This window comes from Phyllostomus hastatus, unplaced genomic scaffold (genome assembly GCF_019186645.2).
Source record: "Phyllostomus hastatus isolate PE091 unplaced genomic scaffold, TTU_PhHast_1.1 phas_scaffold_93, whole genome shotgun sequence".
Taxonomy (NCBI): Eukaryota; Metazoa; Chordata; class Mammalia; order Chiroptera; family Phyllostomidae; genus Phyllostomus; species Phyllostomus hastatus.
The window spans coordinates 35,802,448-35,825,199 of NW_025334042.1; the positions used below are offsets into that span (position 1 = coordinate 35,802,448).

General features: G+C 39.1%; 1 protein-coding gene across 1 annotated transcript in view; it reads right to left on the reverse strand.

Moving 5' to 3' along the window:
* Positions 1–4,454, reverse strand: part of SSPN (sarcospan) — a 37,662-nt gene extending 33,208 nt beyond the window's left edge. Inside the window, exon 1 of the mRNA XM_045829875.1 lies at positions 4,069–4,454. Within this exon, the coding sequence (XP_045685831.1) occupies positions 4,069–4,347 (279 nt within the window). The 5' untranslated portion in view covers positions 4,348–4,454. The remainder of the gene's footprint in view (positions 1–4,068) is intronic.
* Positions 4,455–22,752: the final 18,298 nt, after the last annotated feature.

A 22,752-nucleotide genomic window follows, 5' to 3' on the forward strand; every position in this document is an offset into this window, starting at 1 on the left:
TGGAAAGAGAATGAAGAAAGCTAAAAACCACAATAAGGCAAAGAAATCCCCATTTTCCATGGAAATATTACCCATCAGGGCCAAGAGACTTACAAATACTAAGCATCCCCACTGGGGATGAGAGGCAAGAGTTTGCTCTTAAATTGACTTCAGAGTAGAGATGCCAAAGGAAATAAATCACTGTAAGTGAAATGCTTTGAAAGGTAAAGAGGCTTTAAAAATATTTGTGTAGGTTAAGTTTTCTAATAGGAACTATTCATTACTGTCAGATACGGTAAGGGCACAGGTCCATCAGGATCTCTGGACATCTCTCCCTGGTATGTAATTCATTATTTTTAGACCAATGCCCAGCGCAGTGGACACCCCCAATAAATGTTAGTGGATGAAGAAAAGTAAGCCAAAGTTCAAATAAGTTACGTTTCACCAAAACCAAAATTGTATTAATTTAAGCAAGAAGTGAGTAAAGGCCCCAAAATTCTTGACTTCCTTCAATCCATACTTATTTTTCATCAGTAAGAATTCCAGAATGATGAGCAACCTTAAATGCCTGTTTGACCCAACTATTCAAGCCATTGGTAGAATAACTTGGTAGCAAACTTCTACTACTTAGGAGCCTCTGCCCCTAGCCAAGTTCATCCTCAAAGACCCTGTTTCACTTTGTACTGTCTTGTGGTATGATTTACAACCCTTAACCCATTTATAAAGAATTTAGATAGAAGAACATCACTTTGACAGTTTACTTAGTTTCCACAGTGGTTCCATTCAATTTTTTTCTTTTATAGGAATCTTTTTGTAACTGAAGTAAAAAGACTTCAGTCATTTCTCTGATATGAGGAAGTCATATTTATGGATGGGCAAGAAATAACCTATTTGTTTTCCTAAAGTTTCACTGGACATGGCACTCTGATCATAGATCACCAAGGGCTTCTTCAATCTATAACCAGAAGTTCACTGAATATTCATCAATGCGACCAAATATTGGTCAACAAGAAGTCACCTCAATGGATTTGTCCACTGACAAAGATTCAACTGTGGGGATGGCAATGCCTGAATCCCAGGGTACTGGGATAGTCACCCTCGCAGAATGAGTAATGTGAGTTAAGCATGCAAGGATGTCCATGGCATGAGTGCATCAGTCTCAAGACTGATGCTGCTTGAATTCAGCCCAAATTTTGGAAGCAGTTTGACTTTGCCTCAGCTCTAGCAATTGACCAGTATGCTTTGGTCTAGCAGGTCTCTGAAACAGGGCAAGCATTCCAGTATTCCCTGGGGGATATAGTAGACCCAAATCACCCCCATATTCCTAGGGAAAATGACCCCAAATGGGCCACTTTCCTCCAAGTCAATTTTTATAAACCTCCAGAGAAACTCAGAAAGCACAGGACTGACTTAATATTACTATGATTGCTCAGAGTAACTAGGTGACAACAAAGAAAGTGAGATGGACAAATTGATATCTCCTTCACGGTTCAAAATGCTCTGAGAAATGTAGCAAGTCCAAAATGACTGTTCTGCAAGACTAGAGATAAAATAGAGCGTCTTCTAATTTGAAGAGTGCCACCATCACCAATGACTGCTTCACTAATTGCTAATAAAAAGAGCTGCCTCATTGGATACTTACTGTTAGCCAGCACTATTCTAAGTATTAGAACATGTCTTAATTTATTGAATCTTCAGGACAACCCTAAGAGGCAGGATTATTATTATTATCATGCTGATTTCATCAATGACGAAATGGAAACCTAGAGAGGTTAAATAACTTGCCCAAAGTTACTCAGAGAACAATGGCCGGGCTGGGGCTCAACAACAGGTGCAGGCTTTACCCGTCTGCCCATCGCCATCCTGCCTCCTTGTGTTTTCCCATCCCTGAAAGCTTGGGAAAGAGCCCTGGGAATAACCACAGACAGCGAGGTGAGGACAACGAGCACGGTGTCCATGGGAGGCAGTGCCTGTTCCCTGCAGCTCTGGCCCAGCTGGGTGAGAGTTTGTCCTTGGCTGGCTCCTCAGACACTGTGCTCACTCATCTCAGGGCATCTCCATGAGCTACTGTGCTCTACAGATATACTCTGAGTTTTCTAAAGGAAACTTAAGATTATAAATACCAGTACAGATATCATTATAAACCAACTTCAGGTAGATCCTACATTATGAACCAGAAAACTGGAAAGAAGAGAGACCTAGCTATAGATTATATCTTTGTAGCACACCCCCAGAGTGTACATGTGACGCTCCTAATAGGAGCTCCTGAAATTTTAGAGTTTAGAGTTGATTTGTATGGTTTTGCCTTCAACATTAAGAAAAAAATGTTTTCCCATCTAATTTGCTTTTTTTGGTACTGGGCTTTTGAAATTTTAAAAAAGATGGAAAACACATTCACAAATGGTATTCAAAACTACTGAATGAAGGAGTTTCATTCCTTTTTTCTTTTAATGAGCCTAGTCTTAAAGAACAGACTTTTTTTCCCCTCTAGGATCTTGACAGTCATTGGGATGACTAAAATACCCACTATATCTTGGTGAAAAGCTATTTTTAAAATCACTTGATTTAGAAAACTCCAATCATGATAATTTTGTGGGAATTCTTAGTACACAAATTAAAAGGTTTAAATTACCCTGCAAGAATGTGCGAGTTCAAATAATCTTAATTAGAAAATACCTACCTCAATGCATATTTATCAGGTGTTTTTAACATCTGCCATGACATAAACTTATTTCGAGGGCTGCTGTATGAGTTTAGCGCCTGTGGTCAGTAATAGCAGCGATGCTGCAATATGAGACTAGGAGCCAGAAGTGTGATTCTGGTCTCACCTGACTCTGCTACTTTCAATCTCTGGGCCTCGAGAATGTCATTTAACTTTTCTTAATCTGTTTCCTAATGTCTCAAGAGGAAAAACAGTTTCCACCTCAAAGTGTTGTTTCATGGATCAATGAGATTTTAGTAAACCACAAGGCGTTATAATAAAGCATAATATTAAAATTACATTCTGTACACAAATGCCATATTAATCAATGTAGGACATTTCTCATAATTCCAGGCCCTTATTATGCAAGAGTTTTTTTTTAATAAATTAGACCCTACAGCAATATATATTAAAATTACAAATCAAATCTGGCTACCACGTGACTGACTCAATGAGGAAAATGCAGATGTATTTTCGTGCGAAAAGAAACCAACTTGGCTGACTTGCCAACTCTGCCAACTCACGACCCTGGGTCAGTGAGTCTGTGCTCGGTCCTCTCACCTGGGACCTGGAGTCAAAACTATCCTATAAGGGTGATGCAGAGATTAGAAAATATATATATATATATGGCCTTTAGCAGGACAGGCACACAGTAGGTGCTCAACAAATAGCACCCATTTTACATTAAAGAATCCATTTAATTAAGCCAAGTATGCTGTGTGTCTCAACACTCACTCACAACAGCTGAGCAGTGTTCTGCTTAGAACAGTACATCCATTAGCAGAATCCCAAGTAAACTTCTGCCGCTGCCAGAGCTCTGGGTTTATCCTTCTTTAGACTCCAGCAGATTAAGGTTGTTCTTGCTGTATTCGCGCTTCTAGCTTTAGAACATTATTTTGTAAAACTTACTAATGAGCCTCAAATATGAAGAATAAAATTACTACTACCCAATAGGGTAACTCCAAGTACAGGATTTCCCTAACCTACTTTTCACTAAGATGAACCTACTTCACTGTTTGCTACTTATATAGGGGCAGGGGTGGGGTCCAGCGACTAGGATAAGAAAAAAGCCAAAGTGAATTTATTGTTTTGGAGCTGTCAATTTGACCAAAATAAGCAGCCCTTGACTCGCCTCCCCAGCTCCGGAGCGCGTCAGAGTGAGACCCATTGGAGGTGTTCCGAGCCACAAGCAGGAGAGGGGGGCGAGTCCTCAGGGCCGGGCCTGGCCCCGGGGCAAACCGACTGTGCAGGCGTCAGTCACCAAGCAGAGCGCGAGTTAGAGTGGAGCTGGGGAAGGGAGCATGCAGCTGGGTTAGTCGTGACTCGACCATGCGGCTTTGCATTCCTGTTCGGCAAACGCACTTAGGCAAAACAGACTTGATGCTTACAATGATCCCAGCCCAAAATGGAGTGTCTCTGACTAGCAGGGAGGAGCTGATGCTCGCCATGAGAAAGCCCACCACGGTCACAGCGATGCCCAAGGCCAGCTGCAGCAGGGCGAGCAGCAGCGGGAACCGGCAACCGCAGCAAGTCCGGGCCTCCTCCTCCCCGCACTCCTTGGGGGCCCCCTTGCCCTTCTTCGGCCCCATGTCGTCGGGCCCGGTAGCGTCCGTGGCCGGCGGCCCCCCCTGCCTCCGCTGGCCGCGGGGCTGTTTGTCCTTGCCCATGGCGGCTGCGTGGGTGGGTGCCTGTACTGCGCGCTGGGCCCCGAGCTCGGCGCTGGGCGGGCTGAGCCTGCCCTGGTATTCGAATTACGGAGGCTGAACAAATATGGAAAACGTTTGGAGCCGACTCGCGGAGCCTCCAAAGGCCACAGGGAACTCGCAGTGGAGGGGGAGTCGAGGGGGGTCGCCAACTGCCAACGCGCTGGGACACAGCGCCTGCTGGGCCCACGAGCAGGGTTTGTCAATCGCCCGTGCGAAGCCGGCGCGCGTCACTCGGCCTCGTAAATCCTGTGCACTTTAAACAGGCTGGCTGCTTGGTGGGGGAGAGGTGGGGGCGGCGGTGTGGGGGCGGAGGGGTGGGAGGGGGCGGTGTCTGTTGTCCTCACCCCAAACACCATGGCTTTTTGTTGTTTTGGTTTTGTTTTTGTTTTCTGAGAGGTGCAAGGCAAGGTGATGAATGTTTAAATCATTTCAGTTTAATTAACAGACAATTTAATCCAAAATAGGCATTGCTAGGCTCCAAGCTGTGAAGTCATTTCCAGAAGCTAAATTGTTTATTTTCTAACAAAGGCATAGGCTCTTTCTTTTTAAATTCTGCAATCCAACTGGCAAAGGCATTTTCCCCATTGAGGTATTTGCTTTTGAAATAACTGTTTATAGAGATGCTGGGCTAATTGTGAACTCTGTCACATGGATTTGTTTTTAAAAGCTCTTTTAATCTTTTATATGGAGCCCCTAACCAGTCTTCCTTCCTTAATCCCGACAACGGCGCCTGGGGGATTGTTATGCTCCTGGGACTCAGTCTACATTTAAGGTATTTTTAAATCACCTACAGTGTGCAGCAATATAAACATGTTCACGGCAGAATTTGTCCCTGCCCAATGTCACAGAACTAATCAATAACACTGATTATTCTGATTCATGCTTCTCAGTAGCACTTAGTGCAAATATCATCAAACCACTAAGAGATGATCCCCTCACTTTGGAGTATTTATATACTACATTGGTATGGTCATTTTAACATTCAGAAAACTATATTAAAAAATAAATGATGTTACCAAGATGCTAGAATAGATCAAGTCTACTCCTAGGTTGTTCTGTCTCAGCAAATTGAAAGAACATTTAACTCCCTGCTCTGTTTCCTTAGAATTATACACTAATTGTTACCAGGTCTTCTCGAACAGCCTAGTCCACACAAAGATACCTTTGACGTTATAAAATATATTTTTACCTATTTTATGAACATCAGTGTTTTCCTTCTACCTTCTTTCTGGATTAGTGAGAAAAACATGGCCCATGAAACAAATGCAGTAGATTAGAAAGAATCCAAACCACGCATCCCAGCGTTCTACCTAGCGCCGCGGAAGCAGCCCTCAGGATCACGAGAGGTGCAGAAAGGCCGACAGGGTCATTTTCAGCTTTGGGGACATTCCGCTACTAAAATATCTAGGGGGACAGTGTAATCAAAGCTGGTGTTACACGAGGTAGCCACTTGATGTGGGTCTGACTGAGGATAACCTAAGTAACAAAAACAAAAACCATATGTGGTTTTTCTATGTAAATATACTAAACATTTTTAGGAAGCTAATTGACTGCCTGGAATTATTTGTTGTTATAAATAATGTAGCTACTAACTGCTGACTATTTATTCTGTAACAAAGCATGCCAGGTGCTTTACATATCTTACTGTTATTCCTTAGAACCACTTTATAATTATGGTTTTCACTTTTAAAGATGAAAAATGAGTATCAGAAGTATTACGTAACCATATTAATAAGGCATTTTCTTAGTTGGGGATGGAGGAGAGGGTAACCAAATGGGAACTACTTGTTTTATTAATTACTTCCTATAGCCAAACAAATGGGTGGGCCATTTACATTGTTTTTTATTTTAAACAAAATGATTGTTTTGTTTAAAACAATCATTGTAAAACAGTGATTGTAATGATTATGGATAGTATTTTATCTATCACAGAATTAGCTATTAGCTTTGAACCTATAGCTACGTGAGAACTTCAAACAAAATTCTTGACTCACTACCATAATATATACAATAGTTGATGGAGACCATTATTTCTATTATAAATTTATAACTAGATACAAGCTGTATTTGCTGACCACACTGCTGGGCTATCATTTAGTTAAGGATAAAATATCCCTAGCCTTTTCCTCAAAACCTTAAGTTAGATGTGAGTTAGAATAGTTAAACAAAATAATAGGATGCTCCTGTAAATTTGTCTCCTAAGTTTCAGAACTTGTGAAGCTTGAAACAGTTATACATAAAGTCTTACAACGAAGGCTTACTTTTAATTGCCTAGCTGAGACAAGTTACAAATGAAACTAGTAGCACCGAGCAACAGCCCAGATAAATTGTAATCCTCTAGTCTGATTACAACTGCCAACTTCAATTTTCAGCTTCCAGCGAAGAAGGCGGCAGTATAGGCAGCCTTACAGCTGCTCGCATTGCCGGCTACATGCTTGAATCTGTGCCTGAGGGGGCCTGACCTTTGGCAATACCGTGAGATGATATTGATGAGGATAGGGTTTTCCCTTAATTGATACAGGAAAGTAGAAGCAAAGAATAAGGTGAAGAAAATTGTCAAAAATGAGTGATAGAGAGTAATCAAGGCTACAATGGGATCCGAGGGCCCTTAAAGATACACCAAGGGAAGCTCTTCCATTAATATGACTTTTCTACTGAGAAAAATCACCATTTCCAGCTCATCACATAACTTAACAGGAATGAACATTTTTTTTTAGTATTCATAAATTATAACGTCTCTATTTTATAGGGTAAGCAATAACCTCTTCAGATATTTATATTACCAGGAAGAAAGGCAGAGGAGAAACAAAGTGTTTTCAGATACTCTACTGGCTGCTCCCATAACTCAAAACTGACAGAGGTTATAAATTAGAAAGTACAGGAGAGTCGTTAATGTATATGGTTTGGGATTATTTTGATCCCCTGGGGAAAATAACAAAATTAAGCTAAATATTTCTCTGTGCTGAATCTCAAATTCAACATTCTTTCGAAGTGTTGATGCTTCAGAAGTTTAGACCTGGGGAAATGCTAACTCTTTTTACAACTGGTGTCATCAATAAACTGTCCTTGGGAAATGCAACTGAAATAGTCTCCAAAGCAGCATATTTCTAAACACGTGATCTTAGACTCACCAAGAACAAAACATGTCACAGAAAAATTACTACAATCACAGGGTCTGTATCAAATATCTCTAATGTGTAATTAAATATATCAAAAATGTTCAGTTACATCTGATTTAAAGTAGTACACAGAGAACACCATTGGCCCATTTGTCTCACTGGCCTCCATACACAAAATGTGTCTAGAGATATTGCTGATTGTGTGTGTGTGTGTGTGTGAGCATCTTTTCATATGTCTATTGGCCATCTGTGTGTCTTCTTTAGAGAAGTGTCTATTCAAGTTGTTTGCCCATTTTTTGGTTGGATTGTGTTTTTGGTGTTGCATTGTATAAATTCTTTATAAATTTTGGATATTAACCCCTCATTACATGTAACATTGACAAATATGTTCTCCCATTCAGTGGGTTGTCTTTTCATTTTATTGATGGTTTCCTTTGCTGTGCAAAAACTTTTTAGTTTGACGTAGCCCCGTTTGATTATTTTTACTTTTGTATCCCTTGCCTGGGGGGATATATCAGAAAAAATATTCCTATAAGAAATGTCTGAGATTTTACTGCCTATGTTTTCTTCCGGATTTTCATGGTTTTGAGGCTAACATTTAAGTTAATCCATTTTGAGTGTATTCTTGTGTATGGTGTATGAAGATAGTCTAATTTCATTTTTTTCTATGCATCTGTCCAATATTCCCAATACTGTGTATTGACCAGACTATATTTACCCCATTGTATGTTTTTGCTCCTTTTTCAAATATTAATTGACTATAAATGTGTAGGTTTACTTCTGAGCTCTCTATTCTGTTCCATTGATCTATGAGGTCATATCTGTTTTCATGCCAGTACCATACTCCTTTGATTACTATTGCCTTGTAGTATAGTTTGATATCAGGTAGCGTGATTCCTCCAACTTTGTACTTCTTTCTCAAAATTGCTGTTACTATTTGGGGTCTTTTGTGATTCCATATAAATTTTTTAAAATATTTCTTAGAGTCCCATGAAATATGCCATTGGTATCTTAACAGGAATTGTGTTCAATCTATAGATTGCTCTGGGTAGTATGGACATTTTAATGATGTTAATTCTTCTTATCTATGAACATAGTATATGCTTCCACTCATTTGAATCCTCATCAATGTCTTTCTTCAGTGTCTTATAATTTTCTGAGTACAGTTCTTTTAAATCCTTGGTTAAATTTATTCCTAGGTATTTTATTCTTTTTGAAGCAATTATGAATGGGACTGTTTTTCTTAGTTTCCCTTTCTGATAGTTCATTATTGTTGTATAAAAATGCAACTGATTTCTGGATAATTAATTTTGTATCCTACTACTGTACTGAATTCATTGATCAGTTCTAGTAGTTTTTTGGCAGAATCTTTAAGATTCTCTATTTACAGTATAATGTCATCTGCAAATAATAACAGTTTTACTTTTTCCTTTCCAATTTGGATGCCTTTTATTTCTTCTTGTTGTCTGATTGCTATGGCTAAGACCTCCAGAGTATTATGATAAATAAGAGAGGTGAAAAAAGACATCCCTGTCTTGTTCCCAATCTTAAGGAAACCCTTGTAGTTTTTGCCCATTGACTATGATGTTGGCAGTGGGTTTGTCATATATGGCCTTTATTATGTTGAGGTATTTTCCCTTTATTTCCACTTTGCTGAGATTTTTTATTATAAATGGGTGCTGGATTTTATCAAATGCTTTTTCTGCATCTATCAATATGATCATGTGGTTTTTATCCTTCATTTCGTTAATGTGGTGTATCATATTTATGGATTTGCAGATATTGTACCAACCTTGCATGCCTGGAATAAATCCCACTTGATCATGTTTTACTAATATTTTGTGGAGGACTTTAGCATCTATGTTCATCAGAGATATTGGCCTGTAATTTTCATTTTCTGTAATGTCTTTATTTGGCTTTGGAATTAGTATAATGCTGGTCTCAAGCTTGAGAGTTTTTCCTCCTCTTGAATTTTTTGAAATAGCTTGAGAAGGACAGGTGTTAATTCTTTTTTTAAAAGATTTTATTTATTTATGTTTAGACAGAGGGAAAGGGAAGGAGAAAGAGAGGGAAAGAAACATCAACATGTGGTTGCCTCTCATGCACCCCTTACTGGGGACCTGGCCTGCAACCCACGCATGTGCCCTGACTGAGAATTGAACCGGCAACTTTTTGGTTTTCAGGCCCACACTCAGTCCACTGAACCACACCAGCCAGGGCTTAATTCTTTTTTGAATGTTCAGTAAAATTCACCTGTTGGGAATTGTTTTTATTAGTGGTTCAATTTTAATAGTTTTAATCTGCTTAATTACATTTATATAAAAATAAAAATGCAAAACTAATTCATGATCATTGAATTTAAAAAGTTATTTGGATCAGGATGAGAGAACTGACTGGAAAGGAGGAGCAGGGACTCCCTGGGGTGATGGAAGTCTTCTGTGTCTTGCCTTGGGTGGTGGTTATACAGGTATAAACAATTGTAAGAACTCATTGAACAACATTTAAAGTACATTTATTGTATGTAATCATACCTCAATTTTTTAAGTGTAATAAAGAGAAATAAAAGGAGTCACTGTGTATCCATAACTAATTGACAATAGAAAAACGTGAAGCTTGGGTTTTTAAAATTTAAATTATCATACCAAACTCTCTTCATTTCTCTCCTGCCTTTCTGGCTACTCTGTATTAATGATCTATTGCTGTATAATAACTCACTCCAAATCAGGGTAGTTTAGGACAACAAAAATAATTTATTTCATGGTTTCTGTGAGTCAATATTCAAATAGGGCAAAGCAGGAAAGGTTTGTTTCTTCACATCTTCTGGAGTCTCAGCTGAAATACTTAGAATCATCTTTAGGCAGGAAGATCTGCTTTCGTGGTGGCCCACTAACCTCCTGGCCAGTTGGTTCCTTTCCATGCAGCCTCTCCAGGTATTGACCTCTCTACAGGACGGCTGGAGTGTCCTCACAACACGGTGTCTGGCTTCAGTCAGAATGAAAGATTCAGAGATTGAGAAAACAAGGCACTAGCTATCCTTTTCATGACACAGCTTCAGAAGTCACTTAGCGACACTTGAGCCACACTTTATTTTTTAGAAGGGAGTCATTAAGTCCAGTGCACATCCAGGATAGAAAAATTAAGATCTGTTTACTGAAATAAGAGTATCAAAGAATCAAAAACTTATTTTAAAGCCACCAGACCTTCTCCTCAATTTTCTCCATGGACTGAACTTCCTTTGCTGATCTCCTACATGTTGGTATTCCTCAGGGTTCCTTTCCTGGTCCTCTTCCTCCTTACATTACACATTCCATGGCTTCAGTGAAGACTCGAAAAACTATCTAAGGAGCCCAGACTTCTTTCCTTAGCTTTAGATCTGCAAATGTAACTACTATGCACATCTCCATTCGAATGTCCCCAGTGAACCTCAAATTTACCCTGTCATTAAACTCTAGAAAATCAAATAAGGTAAAGATGAATCTTCCACAGACTTTAGGGGCAAGATGGCCATTGGTTTCCTTTGCCAAGATGACTCTATGTAGCAGCTTTAAGATTCCAGTTAAGTTTAAGAGGACAAATAGGGAAACAGGAGTACAGAAAACTGGAAAAATTTTAGCTATGAAAGAAAGAAAGAGAAAAAGCTATAGCTAAAGGGACAAAGTCAAAGAGAAGTTTGCCTCTTTTTTTTTGGACAATTGATCGGATAAATTTCTTGAGGTGGGAGTATTAGGCAGAAGGAAAGTCCCTCCGTAGGCTGAGATAGGAGGAAAGAATGAAAGACTAGGTAACATGCAGTTGAGTTTGCAGGAGTGAGAGGAAAGCAGTTGAGAAAACTTGTGTCTTCTAGCTGCCTCTGGGCTATGTGTATAATTAGTGTAGCATCAATATTTTTATTCTAGATGACGTAGATTTTTAGGTATAGAGCCATTCTACTTCTACATCTTATCCCACAGCACATTTTATTGTTATGTCTCTTAAGTATAGATAAATTTTAATGAAAATACATCATTTTCTGAAAAATTTCTCTAAAAGAAAAAAACATAATTTCCTGTAAACTAAAATAAAAATGTCTAGGATGTGTGTATATGTACATAAGTGCACACATGTATATGTGTATATGTATATGTTTGTACACATATGTATAGATATGTGCACATATGTGTATGTGTGTATACATATATGTGTGTGTCAAAGTACTCTTGCATAATTATGTCTTTAAAGCTAACCAACACCCAATATAGTTGAAATTTCTTCAAGAGTGGTTAAGTTACTTGCCCAGGGCTGCAGTTTTTCTTCTTGCTCTAAGTTTAGCAGTCTTTCTATTTATATTTTAGCTGAATGACTTGGATTTTTTAGCTTTATTGAGGTATAACTGATATGCAAAAAAAAATACACAAATACATCATGATAATTTGGGTGTTGTTCTGTGTAGGAAAACTGCATCAATATGTTGCATCTACACGTAAGCATGAATGTTGAGGGTATGCAGTGCTATGTGTGCAGATATCCCTGCCAAGTCCCAGGGCAGCAAGAGCAGATGGTGTCTGGAGTCTAGAGCAGCGATTTTCTACTGGTGTGCTGCAAGAATTTTTACAATGTGCAATAGTACCTGACTATTTAGTCAGGGGCACCAACCCCTTTTCCCGTAGGTTGTCAAATAGAAAAATGACAACAGCTAGCACAACAATAGTCATGTGGTGTGAATGAATCAAAATTATACCTATTTTTTGTCAGATCGGCAAAAAATATACTTTTATTGTGTTGCAGAATTTTAGTAATTAGTTTACATGTGCTGTGAGACGAAAAAGGTTGAACATCGCTGGTCTACACCACCATTAGCACCATGAGGGCAGACACCAGGCTTTCTTAGTCACGATTGGTCCTACAGTACTCAGCACAGTATAAAAGACAGTGTATGGATCTAGTAAATATTATAAATCATAAATACAGCATATACACAATTCATAAGGACTTAGATGTTTCTGATATAAATATTTCTTTAAAATCCTAGATTTGTGTATTTTCTTTGTACATTTTTATTTTTGTTTTCATAATCGTCTTTAGGAATAACACAACTGAGATAGTTTAGATGAACTACCATCAGTTTTTTAAAATAATAGCATTAATAACACCACAGAGTTATTTTTTATATCCTGTGTGTTACACGCAAGCTATAGGATTTCCACTCAGACCACCAATCTTCCTCCTCAGTTAGAATAAATGAGTCATTGTCTGACTCTAAACAGGTTGCTATCTTGTATCATTTCTGTAATAATGTAAGTTTTCATAGACTTACAGCCCCCCGAACCTGGTTTCATGTACAGTCGTTACCACATTAAAAGCAGCTTTGACACTCAAGACAAAATCTTGTAGGCCATGTTCTTTTTCTCCAGCTATTCTTCCATGAATTTTCTCTCATTTTTATGCAGCTATGAGAGCAAATGCCAAGTCACACTGCCTGACTTCCAGTCTTGGCTCTCAGCCTTACCAGCTGTGTGACATGCACAAGTTCCTTCACCTTCCTCAGCCTCGATTTCCTCCCTGTAAAAAGTGAATATTAAAGGTGCCTACCTTGGAAGGTTGCTATGAAGTATACATAACAATTCATGAAAACACAGAGAACATCTCCTGGTGTGGGTAAGTAATCAATAATTGTTAGTATTATCCTAATCCTGACCTCCTTTCTTATTTCTTTCCCCTTTCTATGCATTATCTTTCTCTGAAGTTTCTCTTTGGCAATCCTGTTTTCTTTGTTTCTCCTTCTACACTCCCCACAGAAAAGTATAAGCCTCCCTTTTACTCAATGCCTGATATCTCTGAAGTTCAACTACTGAATTAATGCTTTACCTGACAATGTAATTTTTTCCACCACCCTCTCTACTCTCACCCAAGTGTGTAATTCCGGGACTTTTCATGAATGACCCTTCAAGAAAGATGACTCACACCCACCCCCCTTCCTCTAGTGTTTTCTGTTTCTTTTGAATGACCCATCTGACCTTTGACCTCATCCTCTGGGGAGTGGCCAGAGTCACATGCTGTCTGTCACCACCCTGAGTGATCATAAAAGGACTACAGTTTAATTTTATAATCTTTTATTGAGCATTCTGTGATGGCTACCTCAAAATAAGTAGGGAATTTACACTTGACTTCCTCAGTTGATTTCAAATTATTTCACAAAAAGATACTGACTTGCTAGCACTTTAAAAACAATGTTTTGATGATCTAATATTAAGCAGATTGTCTTAGTTAAAGTTTAACAGAAAAATGTTCACACTTCTCAAATGTTATGCTCCCTAAAATGTCACACATGGTGTGGTGGATGTCTTTGTTTTGGGCCTACAATCCTTCATATAGAGGAACGACCCCTCACACAACCCCACCAGGGTCTGGTGTGACTGCTGCCCACTCATGCCATGACCACGGCAGTGGGCCTTTGGTCCTTGTCTGGCCATTCGTGGTACCCCTGCCCCCTCCCCTGCATTTAAGGGTCAGGCACATGAAGGGCAGTGCCAAGGCAGGATCCTTCCATCGGGCCTGGGAAGGAAGGAAGGCTGCCAGGGGCAGGGTTTCTTTTGCACAACTTGGAGGGAGTCTTTCCGTGACAGGTGAGAATAAGGCCGATGAGCAAGGAGGCTAGAACAGTCAAAAAGATGGAAAGCTGGTGGAGGAGAGGTTTCATGCCATTTTCTGAGCCTCCGAAAATGATGATGCCTGAAGCAAGCTCATTCTGGAGCATCACAAAGCAGGAGATTGTTCACCACCGCATCCTCAGTCTTGGCAAACACTCAGTGCTTTATCAATTTTTGTTGAATGGTTAAAAAATAAACATGTCAGTAGATATGCCCTTGGTTTAAGTGAGCTATTTCAGACCCTTGAAACCGAATGGATCCCGACTAATATACGCAACCAGGTCAATCTCAGTGTTGCCCAGGAGCATTCTCACCTCTGCAGTTACAGATCTACAGTGGCATAAGGAAATGTAGAAAGTGACAGGTGAGCCATGAGTTTATTTCCAAAAAGACAGAAATACTAAAATAACACATTTTCTGTCAAACTGTGTAGGAAGATACAAGCCATTGTAGAGCAGGATAGACATTTTATAAGGTGTCTATTTACAAAACTTTTGCAATTTGGCATATGGGGAAGTGCCAAGTGCTATTTTATAATCTGTGCCACCTTTAGCTCAACTGTATTTGTACCAGTGGAGCATCGTGCTCAGCTACTTATTTATTCTTGGAACCTTTGTTGCCCTTTTATTAGCCTAAATCATAAAACTAAGAAGTAAGTTAACAGATACTTGTATGCACTGATTTTTAGCCAGGAATGCAGGTCAGAATCAGCTGTAGTGCATTTAAAACCTGTTTTCTTTTAGACATACACACCCTTATATTCACTGCAGCATCATTTACAATAGGCAAGAATGGATGCAACCTAGATGGCCATTGACAGATGAATGGATAAAGAAGATGTAGTGCATATATGTAATGGAATATTGCTCAGCCATAAAAAAAGAATAAAATATTGCCATTTGCAACAACATGGATGGACCTAGAAGTTATTATTCAAAGTGAAATAAGACAGAGAAAAATATGTATCATGTGATTTCACTTATTATATGGAATCTAAAAAATAAAATAGGAAACAAAACAGAAACAAACTCATAGATAGAGGACATTTTGATAATTGCCAAATATGAGAGGGTTTGGGTGATGGGTGAAAAAGGGGAAGGGATTAAGATGTACCAATTGCCAGTTACAAAAACAGTCATGGGGATAGAAAGTACAATGTATGGAATATAGTCAATAACATTGTAATGGCTATTGATGGTGTCAGATGGGTGCTAGATTTATCAGAGTGGTCACTTCATAAGTTAAATAAATGTCTAATCACTGTTGTACACCTGAAACTAATATAATATTGTGTGTCAACTGCAATTGAAAAAATGTAATTAAAAATATGTTTTCTTTTATATGCCTGATTTAGTTATATTCAGGGTGGAGTCTGGGCATTTAGTGTGATTCGAATGTACCCTTGTGATCAAGCCCAGGACACACCCCACACTAAGTTCAACATTCTTACTGTCCTTTAAACCAATAGGAAGCATCCGTTTTCCAAACACGAACTGCTTATCATTTATTTTTTTTCTCGGTACCTCTTCCTCAGCAGCAGCTGCCTGTATGACATTTTTTTTCTTGAATTCATTTAATAAACATTTATTGAGTGCCTAACATTACCAAGTAACCCAGTGCCGTACGGTAAAAGGCAGATTCCTATCCTCAAGGAGCTCACATTCAACTGGAGGGACACAGACATACACACAGAGAAGTGTAATAAAATGTTACACTTGTGAGGACAGAATTGTGTGTAAGGTACAGCAGGGCACAAAAGGCAGTGATTCTACTACAGTGCATTGTAATCTGCTATGGCATGTCACAATCTACTACAGCGTGTCAAAATCTATGGCGCACAGAGTGTATAGTTGGGAAATGTGGGGCGTAGCAGAGTGACTGTTCATGCCTTGTGGTTATTCATCTGTGAGGTGACTCTGGAATGTGTCAGGTCAGACCTACTGGTTCAGACTTTCCTCACCACGTCGCCCAGACAACAGCTCCTTCTTTGTGCCTAGTCCTTGAAGACAGTCTTCCCTAGTTTCACATGTTTTGCTCCTCTCCCCCAGGGCAGTAAGGGTGAAATAGCCCTCCCTCTCTCAGCCTCCTGAATATGGAAGAACTATGGACTTACTGGTATTCATGAACCCCATGCCTGTCAATCATTTGCTATTTTCTTCAACATCTATTTTTTACTTAGCCATATTTTTTACTGATAAGCAACCTGCAATAAATATTTAATTCATCATGTAATTTTGAAAAAGTGTATTTTTAATTTCATGCATTATGTGTAAGTCCAAGCAATATTTTAATTTTTTTTCCTAAAAACCTTAACAATCCATATGTTTAGTGTTGGCTGGTGTGGCTTAGTGGATTGAGCACCAGCCTGCAAAACAAAGGGTCGTTAGTTTGATTCCCAGTCAAGGTACATGCCTGGTTTGTGGGCCAGGTCTCCAGTAGGGGGCACCTGAGAGGCAACCATACATTGACATTTTTCTCCCTCTCTTTCTCCTTCCCTTCCCCTCTGTCTAAAAATAAATAAATAAAATCTTTAAATTTTTAAAAATCCATATTTTAAATAAAAATAATTTAATATTCTTGTGCATCCTGTTTAGAGAAAGCAGAGGAAATAACACAGGAGAAGAAAAGGGAGGAAATGTGAAATGTTTATTGAAGCAAGTTGCTTGCATTTTAATAATGAAACTAGCAACTAGGAAACACTCACCAATGTGTTAGAAGCAGTTGCTTGGGGGCAGTGAGACATGGATGATATGTTCCTCTTCTATTTTTCTGTTGTAAAGGGCACATTACATTATAAGGTTAAAATGCAAACACACGCACAACCCCTTAGCTTTCCAAAGGACCTCACTCCAATTATTTCACACGTTACATTTTTGCTTCCTTCCTTTTCATGAGATAAAATATTTCTATTAATTTACTAATTTCTCTAATAGTTTTTCTACTGTGGGTGCTCACCTAGAAATGAATTGTGCCATTCAATGGTCTATATATTTGCCTGTGCTGGTCTTTTGTCAAATTTCCAGTGTATACTAACTTTCAAAGTGACAGCTGACTTGTCACTCTTCTCCAACATCCAAAGACAGTCCACAGCCCTGGTCACAGGTCACACACCCTCTGCATAAATACAAGGTTTACTTTAAAGGTCTACCTCAAGCCCACTTTCTCTGTGAAGATTTTCCTAGCTATGCAAGCCACTGAACTACTTTTTCTGCACTACTTTTTCTCTAACATTGTATGTAAAACATACTGTAAGTTTTATTTATATCATCATACATTAAGTAATTTTTTCAATAGACTTTGCCTATAAAGCTTTGTTGGTTACCTACCATGTGCTAGGAAATGTGTTAGCATGAGGAGAACTGAATAAGAAAGAATGCAGAATAAAGCATAATAAATAACAACAGTTTATAAATATTCACAGTGCTTTGAAAATTCAGAAAGAAGGTACCTTACTCTTTGCCCCTCTGGATTGTCATCTACAGGCTACAGAGCAGTAATCTTCCCATTTTCCACTGCACACTTTGCACCCCAAGAAGTTGCTATGGGTTTGTTAGAATCCAGAGCACCCACTGGCATAGTGGTTGGAAGCAGGACAAGCTTGCTTGCTTCTTCTTCAAGTTTTCACCTATAAGCAAAGGTAGCAGGCTGACTTAAGGGCTCCTTCACTGAAAGGCTTATCTGTGGCCCCTTGATGCTCTTAGTTGATGTTCCTTTTTCCCAGTTTCCTCCCTGCATGCTACCATCTAGAGTGCAGTGTGACTGAGATGATGACCAAGAGTTGTGATGTGGCCCAGGTTGGGTACCAACCTGAGCTTTGTAATCCAGCTGAGAATCACAGTGCAACTTGCAACGGTGTCTGGCCAAAGTCCAGTTAGCAACTTCCCACATTCTCTAAGTGTTTATATCCTTCAAGAAACTCACGAGGAAGGGTGGCTGTGGTTTGGAGTAGATCTGAGTATTCTATACCCCACCTTTCATAATACTATCAACCACCTCTCTGATTTCTAACCCTGGCCATTTAGGGTAGAGATAGACCTTAGATTTATTTTAAAGTCACCTAAACAATAAACATAGTGTTTGCTCAATTAAAAAGATATTATAACATGGTAGATGGAGAAATTAAATTGGGCTAAATCTTCATATATTAATTGAATTTAGTTTCAATTATAAGATACTGCTAAGATATTTTTTAAAGAAAATTTTGTGAGAAGAAGAGATAGATATACAAGATAAAGGCAGAGATTTCTGAAAGTATGAGAAGTTATAATAGGCCAGTGGTTCTTTGGTTGTATATCAGAATTATCAATAATGTTCTCTTTAAATGCCTGTGACCCAGGGATGTCCAACCCATGACCTGTGGGCCGCATGCAGCCCAGGATGGCTATGAATGCAGCCCAATGCAAAATTGTAAATTTATTTAAACCTTTTTTTTGCTCATCAGGTTTTGTTAGTGCTTGTGTATTTAATGTGTGGCCCAAGATAACTCTTCTTCCAGTGTGGCCCAGAGACGCCAAATGGTTGGACACCCCTGATTCCTAGACATTTATAGAAAGATGCTAAATCAGGAAGTGTGTTGGCATACAGTATCTATGCTTTTCAAAGTCTCCATAAAGGATTTTGATGCATGGCTATGATTGTAATTGTCCAAAATGGAAATAAATTAAATAAATAAATAAATCCAGACACTGATTAATACATCTGAAATGAGCCTGGTCTTTCACCTTTGTCAATTAGAAGAAGTTAGACTTTTCCTTAGGAAAGTTGTAGTTGTGCAGACATTTGAATCTTTTCTTTAGGGAGTTTTATCAAAGACGATATATGAGCCACCCCAAATAATCATCCTTGCCACTTAATGCTTATGTTAACCTAGCCTGTTATTTTTATTTTCTTAAATATTGATCAGCAACCTAAGGCAGAATTTTACTATCAGCAGTAATCATATTATGCCTCCACTCATGTTATCTGCACCCCAAAGCAAATGCTCAATAGCCTCTATTGAGTAAATTAATGAATGAAGAATGAATGAAGAATGAATGATTCCCCTTCCTCATTTTCACAGGTGAAGCTCTGATTAGTCATGCCACTTGCTCACAGCCTTACAACTACTAGCCGATGGCAGTGTTGGGACTCTACCAGATTAGTCCCTTCTTCCTGCTAGACTCCTCCCCTCTGGCCACATGCTTTAGTCACCTCTGACCAGCTGTCAGTTGTTCAACAAGTTAAGTCTATCCTTTAAGAATGCTATTAGCTTCCATGTGGAAGATAAAACATAATGGAGCACACAGGGCCCAAAAGCAGTTCTCAAAAAATAATTTAAAATATTCAGAGCAATAGTAACACCACCTGAGTGGAATGACTTCCAAAGTGACTACTTTGAATGGGACACATTGATTTCTACATGTAAGTTCTGGGGTCTTAAAATTCAGTCTTTGATTTCATTTTTCTAAGTGGCACAGTGTTACCCTCCAATAACAGGTGTTCCGATGAGAGACATCAGTGGGCTGGATCTCGTATACTGGTTTCCTTCAGACCACTATCTCCCTGACAAGTTTGGCTTAGAGCACCCTACAAAGAAAAAAAAAAAGGAAAAAGTAACTAAACTTTGATTTGTAATTACTCTGTTTTCACAGCCATACATTTTTAGATAAGATTGCCTAATTGCCTTTTGTGAACTTTCCTGTAGAATCTAGAGAAATTGTGGTTTTAGAATGCATTCTCACCAAACCTCTTTTTAAGCCACCATTGAGAAAACAGTTATAACAATAAAAGAGTGTCAGAGGGCTTCCATTGTGGACTAATCTCCCTTCAACAATCAGAATGTTGGAAGAGAACTTTGGTCCTAAATAATAGTTTTGTTTTACAATGCAACTTTTGCTACCATCATGTCTTCAAGTAAAAGATAACACAGAATTTGGCTAAACAAAGAAGTGGATAAAATTAAAGTTTTCCAACTACATTTACAAGAGCTTTTTTTGGATTAACAAAGAAAAATGAGTGCTAAAATCTAAGCAAGAAAAAAGATTTTCACAGAGATCACAGTTTTTTTTACTGATGTGACCAAAGTGAGAAAGAAAACAAATCCCCCCTAAACAAAAGTAGAACTTATGTAAGATTCTGTGCAAGTGTAAGAGAGTCATTTTGTTTTCTTTTTTTTTAAGTTTTTTTATTTATTATTTATTTTTAGAGAGGGAAGGGAGGGAGATAGAGAGACAGAGAGAGAAACATCAGTGTGCAGTTGCTGGGGGTTATAGCCTGCAACCCAGGCATGTACCCTGGCTGGGAATTGAACCTGCGACACTTTGGTTGGCATCCCACACTCAATCCACTGAGCTATGCCAGCCAGGGCTTCTGTTTTCTGTTAAGGCTACTTCTTGTCCTCGAACAATATCTTTCCTGGAACACAGCTAACTTGGCAGGGATTATGGTGGGTACATAGGTGTGCACATCTAAATGGACTGGAGACAATAGGGATTGTTCCTCCCTTGGAAATTTTTCATTCATCTCTTTAATTCATCCCCTGCTTAATATCTCCAACTATGTATGAGATGCTATATGATTCTAGATGAAAAGACAAAAAATCTGATTTAATTTCCATTCCTCTCAAATGATTTCAAATCCATTTCAAGTTTCTATGTATCTTAAAATCTTAAGATAATGTTTCTTTCACTCCAGAATATATCTCTCGACTAAAATTGCTTAGTTATTTAACTATGAACTTGAAAGCTAAATTTTAAGTCGAAGAAAAATATGCTCTTTACCCAGAAAGCCCAGGGGACAGTTAAGGGGAAAAAGTTGAATTTCTTAAATTCAGTGGTTTAGTTTATGTTTTGTAAGTAATGATGGGGCTTTTGAGGCTGGCGTGGGAGGTGCATTAGAAAGTCCCTTCCCTTGTTATCGCCTCTGACTGGGTTCTGCAAGTACCCTAGTGTCTAAAGGTGTCAGGACACTCTGTTCATTTTGTCAAGAAAAGAAATCTCGCCACTCTGTGCTCAATTGTGTGGATGAATATTCAGCACCTCCAACTCAGATTCACGGCTAATGATCTAGATTCTGAATTTTCAAAGGCCAGTTGTTCGGCCTCCTTCTTGCATGCTGCCATTCCTTTTTAGCAGTTTCATCGTTCGTTCACACCTCCGGGAGAAGAAGTAAAGAAAGAAGATGAAATATAAATTCATCAACTTTTTCAACTAAGTCCTTAATCTTGCCAAGATCTCTAATTGCAAGAGAGCTTGTGGGAGAGCTCTGTTAAGAAACAAAATTTAACTGAGTAAATTTAAAAATCTAATTGGTTTTAATTAAATGATTCATGAATTAAGCTGCATCTCATCTAGCAAGTGGAGAGATACTCCAAGGGATTAAACAGGATGAAAGGCTTTTAGAGAAAGAAGGGTGGGCCACGGAACTCATCAGAGAGAGAAAAGTGGAAGTTCATTGGAGGGAAATAAGAGTTCAGGTGAAGATAGTTTCTCATCGGCTGAGCTGTGGCATTTCCATTGGCTAGGCTTGTTGCTGGGCAGGAGGAAAACCTCCCTCCTGCTGGACTGGTAAAGTAGCTGCACTTCCTGTTTGGGAATGCAAAGTATGTCTATAACTGTGGTCTTCCTGTTAAGAGTAATTGACAGCTTCCTATTTTGGGTAGTTGACCTTGAGTGGTAAGGCATGAGAGCCCCCTATACAAGCCTTCCCTATTTTAATTTTCACAGCATGGAACACTCCAGGGGAATAATCTTTTCCTGTGCCATCAGAAAACATAACACAGGGCACACATTGGCACGTCAGGACAAGCTGTGATTTCTTCATACACAAAGACAGCAATGAAGGGAATATTTACTATAACACTACAATAAACAAACAAATCCATAAATAATGAATTATAAATAAATGCCTGACTAAAGCAGGATCCAACCTTCAGAAAGTTTCGATAACTCAAGTGCTAAGCATCAGCAGAAAGACTGCAGAACTGTGTGTGTATGTGTGATGGCTCGCAGCGAGCCTGAGGCAGGTACACAGTTGAATTTGGTCTGTTGCCTTTTTCAACAGGTAGCCTTAAACTAAGGAGGTGAAATTTTGTTTGTTCTTGAAGTCTTTCATATGGTTTGCTTGGACCATTTTATATGGCCTCTTTGGAGGCATTTGGAACTAAGGCCGTACAGTAGGACCAGTACTTCTGATACAGTCACCAGAAACTGAAAACACACCCATGCAGAGCCTTTGTTTACTGGTGATGGTTTAAGAACACAGAGTCCCCAACAAAATAGTGAAGTCATGAGGTTTTGTTTGCATGACACAGGCTCACCTCACTTTTGAATCCACCTCTAACCTAATAGTGTCATGCCCCCTGGCCCCTGCTTCCCAGCAAAATAAGAGAAGGCTATCCAGCAATGCAAGTGACAAGCTTAATTTCTTCTACTCCTTCCCATTGGCCTCAGTAAAAAAAATACAAACCCCTTAGTATGACTCCCCTACTGGTTCTCCACCCTTACCTTCTCCTCTGACTTGTATCCAGCCACACGAGGTTCCTGCCCTTCCTCAAGTACTGCTCCCCTCTTGCTGGTGGGCCTTTGAACACTGTTCTCTGGGCTGGGAACATTCTTCTCTCCTTTCTCCCAGCTAACTCCCAG